Source organism: Lepidochelys kempii, chromosome 9 (assembly GCF_965140265.1).
Source record: "Lepidochelys kempii isolate rLepKem1 chromosome 9, rLepKem1.hap2, whole genome shotgun sequence".
NCBI lineage: Eukaryota > Metazoa > Chordata > Testudines > Cheloniidae > Lepidochelys > Lepidochelys kempii.
Window position 1 is genome coordinate 44,481,824 of NC_133264.1, and position 12,899 is coordinate 44,494,722.

Here is a 12,899-nt window from a genome sequence, read left to right on the forward strand (position 1 = left end):
GCACATGACACAGCTGCATGTGTAAGAAGCCTTGGCAAAGTGAACAGTCTTCCCGGGTTCCTGCTTTTCACACAAACATACCACCAAGCCTCCCAACCTGTCATTGTTATTCGGGACTAAAAAGCGTGTTCATCATATGGGGAAGTAGAACATCATCTGAACTGCAACAAGCACTGATGGAGCCCCCTGTTGTAAATGCAAGCGTTCAGAGGGGGTGGATACTCTATTCCAATCCATACTTGACTAGAGCAGCAAAGTGCATTTGACAAGCTTTCTGACTTGGATCTTGTAACAAAGTGCACTTGACTGTATTTGCACGTGGAGCCAAGTAGCAGAGCTTGGGAGCTGACAAATCGCTGAGATGATGAGTGTGACAAATAGGGAAGGATCAAGGATAGAGAGAGCAAGGAAAGTGAGGTTTAAGAGCCACACCGCTTCCCTTTCCACTTCAGTCTGTGAGCACAGTTTGAAATCACTGGAAAAAATTGGATCACATCTGGTTCATTTCTACACATGGTGTTTCTCTAAAGTGGTTACTTGTGACATATCAGCCAAGGCTCTTGAGGTACTGCCAGTCACAATGCCTTTGAACTATCAGCAGTTGATCATCCATATCAAAGGCTTTATTTAAAGTTTGAAAGTAAACAGCCGATATATTTATTTTCTTACCCAGGGAAAAAAGGAAATATTCAGAAGATATGCCCATAGGTTATCTGTCTTTCCAGGCAAAGGGTAGAAATTTACACCACCATGCAGTCATATATGGTCCATTATATTTCTCTGATATGTAGAGGTGGCACACTGCAGTGCTCAGCTGGTCCAAGATAACTTTGGTTTGGACACGAACAAAGGCTGTTAACATAGTGCAAAGTTAAAAGACTAAGGTGTGCTCAGCACTGGCCCAATTCTGCTCTCATAGATGTCAAGGGGGAATTTTACCATTGACTTAAATGGGAGTAGAGTTAAGCCAGCACTGAGTGCTTTTGAAAATCACAACCTGAAGTCTCTCATTCACGGGAAGAGCCAGAGGTGGCTTTTGGACCCAGCAAAGCCTGCAACCACGGTTCTGGCCGATTTGGGGGAACAAGAAATGGAAAAGAGACTCTCAGCTTCCATTTGAAATTAATGTAAGTATTTTAGCACTTCTCCTTGAAAATGTGATCAGTAGGAATTGGGATGAAGGGACTTCAAAGTCTTTCACATGTGTAAAGTGGGTCAGTTAATTTTGGAATGTATCCAAACAGTAATCTTGGCTGATGCTCCCCATTCATTAGGCTGGGTCTGTGCATAATGGTGCAATTGTGGTGGCCAGCAGTTGGTTACAATCATGTTAGGGGTGTGGCTAATAAGTTTTTCACAGGGCTACCCACAAATGATAAGGCTGGTTACCTGAGAAGGAGGTGATGCACCTAGCTACCACTGTTACTATGGGGGTAAATCCCTCTTGCATTGGTGGTGGGAAAAGAGACCTTTTGATATCCGGTCCACAGAACAAGGTCCTTTGATAGGTGTGGTGACATCTCCCCTAATGTCATCTGATCCACCCAGGCCAGGATAAAACTACTCAGAAAATAAACAACATTGCAAGCAGTGAAATCCCACAGCACAACTACTCCCAAATGCCAGCCTGATGTGCGGCCAGGAGACTTGTGTATTACTATCCTAACCAGGAAAGCGTGCATATTGCCATAGTTACAGAATTTCCCAGAACCAACATCTGACTCATCAGTTTGTTGTTTCACTACAGTTTTTAAGTCATGTTCGGCAAACAGTGTCATTGTTTTTTATCAATGCTCATTTTTTGAAACAAAACACAGCAGCACCATAACCGGCACCATTCCTTTTACCCCTCTCCCTTCAGGGAAACTTCTTGGCTGGGTATTGAACTGTTTCCCATCTGTACCCTCACTCCTGACAACTAAGTCCTGGATTTCAGACAGTATAAACTGTAAAAGACTGTAAATTGCTATTTGCATAAAGGGAGTCTGTTGATTCATCTGTTAGTGTAAATTAGCATGCTGGGAGAATTACTTGGGTAAATCCTCTGGTTCAGTAAGAGACTAGACCCTGCAATGTAACATATAGCATTGGAAATACACTAGACTGAAGATTTCTTTTTGACTTAAGGAGTGAGTGTTACTTCTTCATCTCATATCTGCCAAAATGGCTAATTTTTAAACTTCCATGTATATTACAGAGGTCTGGGTACATCCAAATATTTAGGTTCTTCACTAGCATAATAGGAGGCTGCTAGAATTAGTATCTGAAAAACGCACATTGAGGTTTGAGATTCTATACCTGCTCTAGAAGGGTTCAGCCAAGGTTCACCCAATTTGCTTGCCCGCATCTGATCTGCCATTCTCTCTGATGTCCAGGTAGTAGTGGTATGGAGGTTAGTTCTGTTGCTTTCTGCTTGCAGGAGCTGTGATTTCACATCCCTGGTGTAACACTGTATGAAAGACAGGTTTATAAAATGATTTCAGATTATTTGTCTTTCAGCATTCTCAGATGCTTCAGTCATTTTGGGGGGGAAATGGAGTTTCAGTGTGTGGAAAGTTAGCACAAGCTGCTATTTTCAGGTAATTTTTCCAGAGAAGTTGGACATTTTATATGGCAGGGGAGGGGAGATCCCTTTCTCAGGTACTGAGCAGTGCAGTTTTGTCTGTCTATGATCAAGTCAAAGTTTTAGACCAGACTCATCTTTACAGTAAGCATGTTCATAAAATAGCCTCCTGCCCATCGTAGCAATTGGCCCAAATTTCCTTGCCAGTTACAACCATTCACCCTTTGCCTGTAAAGGTTTGCACAGCTGTAACTCAGAGCAGAATTTGACACATTAGCTGCATGTATCAACTTGTGCTAGAGAGAATTCACTCTGGCATCATTTCTCTAATGTTGTTCTCAACAACCCACTGAGGCTGATGTTAACAGCAGAATAATTTGTCTTCCTGAACCCCAGCTACCTTTCCCATGACTCTGAAGTGCTGTAACTAACAGATTCTGATGGAAAATTAATCTGAAGCTGGCTGGCAAATAGATAAGTCAATGACAGACCAAGCAGAGAGATGGATAGAAATACCAGTGCAGCACAAAACACAATGCTAATAGAGCACAGAAATAGAGTAATCAATTATAATAAGGAAGAGAATAGAGGAATGAATGGATCTATAAATGCCATGAAGTGTTTTTCATTATTCCTCTGTGTTTTTATATCCCTGAAAGAATTGTTTCATAATAACCACAGTAATAGGACTATAAACGGTAAACTACAGCAATGAAATTGGACTCATTTCATTTCTATAAAACAAAATTTTAAATATGTTATGTATAATTTTTAAAGATCTTGCACCAGAAGAAGTAGACAGATGAAATATTTGGATTGCCACAGAATTGCCATTACAATGCATGATTCAATATATGTGTTCTACCCACACCTGTTTAAGAGGACAATATATCTAGAAAAGAAAGATTCTAGACGGAGGGCAGGAGGAGTGGATGCTTACCAGGAATGCTAATGGGGCTCACTCTCTCCGCCATCTAGGTAATTTGTTATAATCGGGTCTTAGCAGAGAGTTCACAGAATCATAGAAATGTAGGGCTGGAAGGGACTATGGGAGATCAAGTCCAGCCCCCTGCACAAAAGCAGGACTGATTACACCTATACCGTCTCTGACAGGTGTTTGTCCGACCCCTAGTGATGGGGATTCCACAACCTCCCTTGGAAACCTATTCCAAAACTTAACTACACCTACAGTTGGAAAGTTTTTCCTAATATCTAACCTAAATGCCCTTGCTGCAGTTTAAGCTCACTACAAGTTCTCAGCATACAAAGAGCATTCAGCTGCTGGAGTGAAATGAGTTGGCACCACTTGCTAACATTCAAGTGCTTGATACCTCTGCATTAAGGAATTGTGTGCTAATGTACTATTATTTTAGGATCTGTTGATAGCTTCTACCTGCAAATTCATACTTGGTTAAATAAGCAACTAGCCTGAATTTAAAGACACCCAAAGAGCAAATGGCCTATTTTGAAAATGTTCATGTTTCTTGAACCAAAATTACAAGAAACACCCTACTTCCACAGACCTTCTGTCAAAAACCAAGTGAATTCTTCTGTTCAATTCACCTGTCTCATTTATCAATTTACAATTTCGCAGGTCCAAATCAAGGCACCTGGTTCCTCATTAGGCCGCTCAAATCTCCAGACATCTGTTCTATTGATCTGGGGGAGCCTGAATTTGCTGACCTTCCAAGCACACTACAGAAACCATTGATCTGATTGGGTGTTTGAGGAAGGATGAGGGTATGCTTCTGGGAAGGATTGGCTACCACAGAGCTCATTTGTATTGATTTATTTATTTGGCTGGTTTTATTAATAATCAAAAACACTCCTACAAAAAGCTCTGAGCATCCTATTAGTAACTAGACATGCCATAACAATGATATCCAGCCAGCAGCATTAAATACTGATACACAAGTAAATGAACTCAGCCAGCCAGTGATACTAAATAATCTAAATGGAAACAGTGGCTTATCTCAGACAAGCAATCCACAGAAAGGGAGAATTTTGGTTTTATCATCACAGAAAACTAGGATCCCTACTGATGATGCAGAAAGGAATAAAAATGCCAAAAGAGGCAGATCTCCTATTTCAAAGACAGGAATGCAGAGAGGCATCAGGCCGTCAGTTTAGTAATGCTGTAAAAGTTTCTTCTGACCCAGTTCAATGCAAAATATTCCTAATGCTTAGTAGCCTTCATTAGCAATGGTCTTTGTCAACCCTGACTAATTAAACTTCACAACATGCCTGTGAGTCAAATAAGTAAGTATTATCACTCCCAAGATAGAGAAACTGAGGCAGAGAGAGTAAATGAGTGGCCCGTGGCTGCAGTGGAAGTTAATGGCAAAGCTGAGAATAGAATTGAGGAGATTCTCTTTTAAGATTCTGGATTAAAGATGATTTTAAATTCTGTCAGGAACACTTCTAGTACCTCAGTAATATTATTGTAAGGGTAGCTGCAGGTCATATGTACATATGGAAATAGATCTTAGACCCTTTCTTAATCCATTTAGAACATGGAGTGTTTAGGTAATTATGCAGATGTAACTAATCAAAGCTCCCCTCCTCTGGGTGAAGGAAACAGTGATCAGATATTTAGAGACTTTGTTTTCTTGCTTTTCAGCATCTTGAGTCCTGTTTTTCTTGTTAAACTGCACTCACTAGTGTTATTCTTCCTCATAGTGCAAATAACTTTGGGCTTGGCCTTTTTTACAGCCTGATGATATTTTTAGGATAATTTTCTTTTTATACTTCAAGCTACTGGGCTTTCTGGTTTGCAGCACTCTCACCCAGAGTGCGTGACCAGCCACCTTCTGTCTACTCAAATCCTTCCTTAAACTCATTTCTTATGCAAAAAACATCAACGTATGCTGTCACCTACTCGTAAAGGTTCTGATCCAATGAAGGCCATTGAAGTTGTTGGAAAATCCCCAGTTGCAATATCTTAAAGCATGTCTGCTGTCACAGCACTCTCCTCTAGCCCCTCTAGCACACTGTGTGTCTGATTTTCACCACTTCTCAGTCTGGATTGTAATTGCCTTGGCGCAGGGATCATGGTTTCCTTTGTGTCCTCTTGCGTGCTGAGTACCGCTTGGTCACATAGTCACTGCTTAACCAATATGAGCTGTGTGGTGTCAGCAGCACCTCCATCCCTCTGCAAAAGTACTTGCAGGAGAATAAAGAGGCATGGGAGTTTGGATGAAGTAAGAACCAAACCCGAACACCTAGTGAGCGTAGAATGTATTGTTGTGAAGTATTTCTTTCTTCATCTGGCCCAGAAGCCATAGTCGAACGCTGGAAATCTCACAGATTCATTGCGTTTAAGGCCAGAAAGTACCATTAGCTCACCTCGTCTGACCTCCTGAATGTCACAGGACAGAGAATTCCACCCACTTACCCCTGTATTGAGCCCAGTAACTTGTGTTGGACTAAAGCATCTTCCAGAAAGGTATCCAGTCTGGATCTGAAGACATCAAGAGATGGAGACTTCACCGCTTCCTTTGGCAGTTTGTTCCAATGGTTAATCACCCTCACTGTGAAAAATGTGTGCCTCTTTTCTAATTCAGATTTGTCTGGCTTTAACATCCAGCTATAGGTGGTTCTTCTGCCTTCCTCCCTGGGTTAAAGAGCCCTTTAGTACCTGGTATTTTCTCCCCGTGAAGGTACTTATACACTGTCATCGAGTCACCTCTTGAGCTTCTTTCTGATTAGCTAAACAGATTGAGTCCCTGTTGTAAAGTATTTCCTTCGACCCTGCAATCATTTTTGTGGCTTTTTCTGTCCCCTTTCCAAGTTTTTTCAGAATCCTCTTAAAATGCAAATACAGATCCACTATCAGTCTCAACAGTTTCCTTATACAGAGGCAAAATCACCCCCACCCCCGCTTCTACTCACTGCTCCTCTGTACATCCAGTGTTTGTTTTTGCCACAGCATCGCACTGGGAGTTCATGTTCTGTTGTTTGCCCATGATGACCCCTAGATCCTTTTCAGAATCACAGCTTTCCGGAATACAGTCCCCCATTCTGTAGCTATGGCCTCTATTCTTGGTTCATAGAGGTAGGACCTTACATTTGGCTGTATTAAAATGCATTTTGTTTCAATGGCCATAGCTTTCCAAGGGACCCAGATCGCTTTGTTTTTCCTGTCCTGTCCTCAACATTATTTACTCCTCACACGATATTTGTGCCATCTGCAAATTTTATCAGCAGTGACTTTATCTTTACTTCCAGATCATTGATAAAATATTGAATAGTGGCAGGCTTAAAACCTCTCCCTGTGGAACCCCACCAGAAATATCCCCATGTGATGTTGATTCTCCATTGATAATTACTTTGTGAGATCTGCCAATTAGCCAGTTTCTAATCCATGTAACGTGTGCTTTATTGATATTGCATAGTGTGAATTTTTCAATCTGAATGTCGTACAGTATAAAGTTCAAACAAATTACAGAAGTCCATTCATCTAAACAAGAAATAAAATCAGGTTTATTTGATGACCTATTTTCCTTTAAAAAAAGCATGCTGATAGGCATTAATTATATTTCTATCCTTTAAATCATTATTGATTGAATCCTATGTCAGATTTTCAATTATTTTACCTGGGGTTGCTGTTCAGACTGACCACCCAATAATTACCTCTGCTTGCCCTTTGTGAACATTGGCACAATATTAGCATTCTTCCAGTATTCTGGAATTTCCCCAGTATTCCACGATTTATTAAAAAATTAACATCAGTGGGCCAAACATCTCCTCAGCCAACTCTTGGGTGTAAGTTATCTGGGCCTATTGATTTAAAAAATGTAGTCCTAGTAGATGCTATTTAACATCTTCCTTCATAATGGGCTGGGAAGTACTTAAGCATCCTCATTCCAAACACAGAACATAAATATTTATTGAACACTTCTGCCTTCAGAAGTGGAGCTATTCTAGTTGGATTTGCAGACCAGGTAGATTTGGGATATTTCTCCCAGTCATCAGATATTTCAACCCCAGGCATTATATTATTCCAGTCAGTATTTGTATGCATTTAAAATTTAACAATAAATGGCCCTGAAATGTAATCTGATACTCTGGTAAAAGTAGCTGAGACCTCTTTACTTACTCACCAGCTTGTAAAAATACAAGGCCATCTTTTATCCTATATGTAATATACTATTTGGACCAGTTTATTGCTTCATAAACCATAGCAGAGAATAAACCATTAATAACTATTCACTGGTGTCAGTGAGAGCAAATGTGAATTGTTAATTATTTTAATATTAATGTTTGACTGTAAATTTTCAAAGGTTAATGTTAAAAAGTGCAGTCTGTAGAATAGCTGCGGGAGAGAGCTAGACCCCAGCATTACAGGACTGTACCTCAGCACTCGAGGTAATCAATCAGCTGCCATGCAGCTCTTGCCAGAGTCCAATAAGGTGCATTAGAAACAAATGTCTCAAAATTGCTCTTGTGTAATTATGAACAGAAAGTAAGTGTCCCTCCCTCTCTTCTTATATCCAGCTTCCATGTCCAATTTGGTAACAGTCCTTGCAGACGGTGATGCTACCAGCATGAACTACTGGGTGAATTAGTGATGATTTGTGTTATTGTGTTAAATTGGCAGTGTTGGTCTAGTGAAATTACCGCATAGCTGCCATTTGCACGTGTGGCTTGTTTGTACAGTACGCTGGGATGGTTTCATTTTGTGTTGTAGGGAAAGGTGGAGGGTTGCCTGCTTTTTCTTCTAAGGCCTGATGAATTTTTAGAATCATAGAAGGAGAATGCAAAATTGCTAGAGATATTTTTCTTTTTTTAATATAGACTATGGTGACAGGTCCAAAAACTAGGTCATAATCAAAAAGATCAGGTGAGTGGGAGAAATGGGGAATTCAGACAGAATTATTTAACAGGAAAAGTAATAAACACACAGCACTAGTTAATGGGAAAAGCTATTGAACCACAATATAAAGGAAGGTTTGGTTTGGTTTGGGGTTTTTTCAGGTTTTCCAAGGTTGTGGAAATCCCAAAATCAGCACAAAAGCATCCAGTGGAGAGGATAAGAAAAGAAGGGGAAAAGCTGTCACTGACGATAAATCCTCAGGGCTTGGACTGGAGAAGCTAGTAAGTGTCTCTCTGAATTTATAAAACATTTCCCCTATTGGAATATTTAAAACTGCCTGCCCCAATAGTGGGCTTATCATGTCTGTCCGTGTCATGTGTCAGGATCGTTGCTGACCCAATGGCAGGGTGTTACTGAGAGCAGTGGGCACCAACCCTGTTTGGGATCAGGTGGTGTGTTCTGTATAACACAAGCTCAGAGCAAGCCCTCGGCTGTGCTCTAGCCTTTGGTGCCTTCCCAATAAACCCTCAGATGTGCCTATTAAGTAGAAAAAGTTACTGACCTATAGCTGTCCCACTGAAGACCCAACTAAGACAGGATTCTGGCTGCTGAGTTTCAGCTTCGTAGCACCAGACTGGTGGAACTCCCCAAGCTTGTCAAGATGTTTGGTCCCTAAGTGTATCGGTAGCAGAATGGAACAAAGCCAGCCAGCCCTTTTCTCCAACACAGGCAGTTGTGCATCACCCTGCTGAACTTCATCACTCTTAGTTGCTTCTCTCTCTGAAGGTCCGGCCCTTGGTTTTTTAGACCTGGTCTTGCTCTGCCATTGGTGTTCTGGGGCAACATCTCCTAATGGTGATGTTGGAGTAGCTGCAATGTTGTCTCCCTGCAGCTTTGCTACACTGTTGGTCCTTGTCTTTTATTGGACATTTCTGATTCTGTTGCCCACAGGCTGTGATCATCCTGTCTCCTCTGTGACAGGCTGATCGAACGCCTTGTTCCCTGCTGATCCTCAGCTGCTTGTGGCTCAGCTTCTCAGCACTAGATGACAGCACCTGCTCCCCAGCAGCTCCCTGGATCACTCCCAGCCTCCCTGCTAGGCTGCTTTCCCTTGCTCAGCCCTCTGCCCTACCGGATCTGCTTCTCCTGCCCAGCCCTCCTGAGTCTGTCTCTGCCCATCAGAACCTGTTACCTGGCCTGCCCACACTCTCACACCATCTCCCTGGGCCCTCATTCCAGGATCACACAACACTCGCTGTTGCTGCTAATCTCTTCCCTCCTGTCTATTGCAATGGGCATGGCTGGGGGCGTGGCTAGAAAGGAGCCAGCACATCATTGTGATACATGGCTTTAATATCAACTGTGTTATAAAACAGATGAACACAGCAGAACAGTCCTTCACATGGAAATGTTGGCCTCAGTTGGCCAGCTCCTTGGGCTGAGGGCTGTTATTTAAGGTAAAGTTAGTGCTCTTTTCCTGTACATGAAAAAACAACAATGCTCTCTCGGAGTTATAAAATAAATGAGCTAAAACAGAGGTGGGCAAACTACGGCCCGTGGGCCACATCCGGCCTGCGGGACTGTCCTCCCCGGCCCTTGAGCTCCTTGCCAGGGAGGCTAGCCCCCGGCCCCTCCCCTGCTGTCCCTCCTCCCCTGTAGTTGCGGTGCCATGTGGGTAGCACAGCTGGCTTCATCCAGGCAGTGGGGCTGCAAGCTCCTGCCGCTCTGAGCGGAGTGGTAAGGGGGCAGAGGCAGTGCGCAGGGCTGCGAGGGAGATTGGGTAGGGGGTTCCGGGGGGCAGTCAGAGGACAGAGAGCAGGGAGCGTTTGGATGGGGCAGAGGTTCTGGAGGTGGGGCGGTCAGGGGGCGGAGAACAGGGGGGTTTGGATAGGACATGGGAGTCCCGGAGGGCCTGGCAGGGGGCAGGGGTGTGGATAGGGTTCGGGGCAGTCAGGGGACAGGGAGCAGAGGGGGTTGGATGGGGGTGGTGTCCCGGGGGGGCGGTCAGGGGACAAGGAGCCTGGCAGGGGGTGAGTTGGATGGGTCAGAGGTTCTGAGGGGGGCAGTCAGTGGGCGGGAAGTGGGTGGGTTTGGATAGGGCGTAAGGGCCAGGCTGTTTGGGGGGCACAGCCCTCCCTACCCAGTCCTCCATACAGTTTCACACCCTGATGTGGCCCTCAGGCCAAAAGGTTTGGCCACCCTTGAGCTAGAACCATCTAGCTGGACGACCCAGCCTCTGGGGTTTAATAGATGTTTCCTTGGGCCAAGATTCTCCCTCCATCTTACAGGTTTCTGATGCCAAAGGGAAGCTGAGAGATATCAAGGATTACTGGGTTGCCTTGCCAAGCACACTTTGCAATGAGAAAATAACATCCGGCTCGGTGAACGAGGACAAGTGCTGGAACGGAATGGCCAAGGGGAGGTAAGGATGGGGTGTAGAGAAGCAAAGCAAAAACTCTCCATACTAAACTTAAAGCTGCTACCAGAAAGAGAAGATAAAGGTAGGTGCAGAGAGAAGCTAGTTCTTCCCACATCCCTGCCCCATGACGCTTTACAGCCTGTGACATAAACTCCATTATAGAGGACATTTCACGAAAATATGGTTGCCCTCAAGGGCCTCTCCCTCAGTTGCTTCAACCCTAATCCTGTGTCCTCTACTCACTAGGAATTGGTAAGGCCACAGTAACTTCCCCGGCCCCAGCAGGGGGCAGTGTGGGGATCAGGATCCATTGATGGCTGATCAGGGCAGTCAGGAACTCCTTTGCGTGAGTTCCTCTGCACCCCTGAGCAGCTGCACACCACAGTTACGGGCGGATCCCCTCCCCCTTCCTTCTGCCCAGGTCTGAGCACCACCAGGGCTAGTCAGCCCAATGCACAGCTTGTTTAGGAGTCTGGCTGTGGTTACCACACCCCTGTGGTCCTCTCAATCTCAGCCATAGAACTGGCCCTGCTGTAAGTTCCCATCAGTTTAAAGGGCTCAGCCCCAGCCTCTCAGGAACAAGTGCAAAGCTTAACCCTTTTCCAGAGGCAGATTTTGAGAAGTGGATGCCTTGAATTTAAAATGTGTTGCTCTCTTCCCACATTTTAGACTTTTAGACATTGAAGCACGTTTGCTAAAAAATTACGCACAGAATCTTCACACGCTTAGGCATTAAATGCCGTTAGTAGAATGGACAGATTCGCTTTGGAAGAAACCCAGAGGCACTGCTGGGAATTGCAAACATTTATCTAGTTACCCATTCACGCACTGTTCCCTCTCAGACTTCACCCCTTGCAAATTCTGCCACCATAGAAATACATTATGCCCATGGTTTTCACTTAAAACATTGTTTTGGGGCCAGATCCTCAGCTGTTGTAAACATCATAACTCTGTTACCATCCCCGGGTAGCCTGATCTGTGACAGCTGGGAATCTGGGCCTTAGTTTTTAAAATGTTTTCAGGCATTGCCTGAAATGCCAAAGGTTTTTTTTAAGTGCTTGATTGACAGTGACACTGAGCAGGGAGAAATGCAGCTTTAATGACTAGCTAGCCAGCTCCCAGTTGATTGGGTATAAGGGTTTGCCAGCCGCCTTGTTAATCATATCAGGAGGTAAATCCAGTAGTTCCAGTGCAGTCATGGACTAGGTCATAATGTGTCAGTTTCCTAATCTTCCATGTGGTGATGAGCCCCTTTCTTGTGTAATGGGCTGGATGTCACGCGGGCTATGCCACTGGTGCCAGCATGGGACCAGATCCTCAGCCTTGCACAGAGCTGACCTGGGCACTTGGGCGGTGGGACATCCTACCCTTCAGAAGTTGACACTCCACAGCAGCTATCCTAGGGCTGAAGTAGCCTTAAATAGAGACCCCCGGGGGTCATTCTATTGTGTGTTGCCCCTGAGGTCATTGTCAGCAGTGTGGGACAGAGTCTGAGACCTCTGGCTCTAAAAACGTGAGGCTATACTGCCTCAGCTGAAATACCCAAGTCTGTTAGTGCATGGTTGGTAGCAATAGGCGGTCCAACCACTAGAGGGAGACAGGCACACTGTAAGCCAGAGGTGGACAAACTATGGCCCGCAGGCCACATCCGGCCCATGGGACCATCCTGCCCAGCCCTTGAGCTCCTGGCTGGGGAGGCTAGACCCCAACCCCTCCCCCGGAGTTATGCCACCGTGCGGGTAGCACAGCTGGCTCAGTCCAGGCAGTGGGCCTGCAAGCTCCTGCCGCTCTGAGCGGCATGGTAAGGGGGCGGCAGTCAGAGGACAGGGAGCAGGGGGCGGTTGGATAAGGTAGAGGTTCCGGGGATTGGGCGGTCAGGGGTCGGGGAACAGTGGGGGTTGGATAAGGCGTGGGAATCCCTGGGGGCCTGTCAGGGGACGGGAGTGTGGATAGGTAGTGGGGCAGTCAGGGGACAGGGAGCAGAGGGGGTTGGATGGCAGTGGGGTCCCGGGGGGGGGGGGACGGGGACGGTCAGAGGACAAGTAGCCCGGGAATGGGGGGGGTTGGATGGGAGTGGGGACCCGGGGGGGCAGTCAGTGGGT

General features: G+C 45.0%; 1 protein-coding gene across 1 annotated transcript in view; it reads left to right on the forward strand.

Annotated features, from left to right (window-relative positions):
* GPC1 (glypican 1) overlaps positions 1-12,899 on the forward strand; it is a 324,164-nt gene that overhangs the window by 304,338 nt on the left and 6,927 nt on the right. Inside the window, exons 6-7 of the mRNA XM_073360055.1 lie at positions 8,540-8,659; positions 10,667-10,800. Of these exons, the coding sequence (XP_073216156.1) occupies positions 8,540-8,659; positions 10,667-10,800 (254 nt within the window). The remainder of the gene's footprint in view (positions 1-8,539; positions 8,660-10,666; positions 10,801-12,899) is intronic.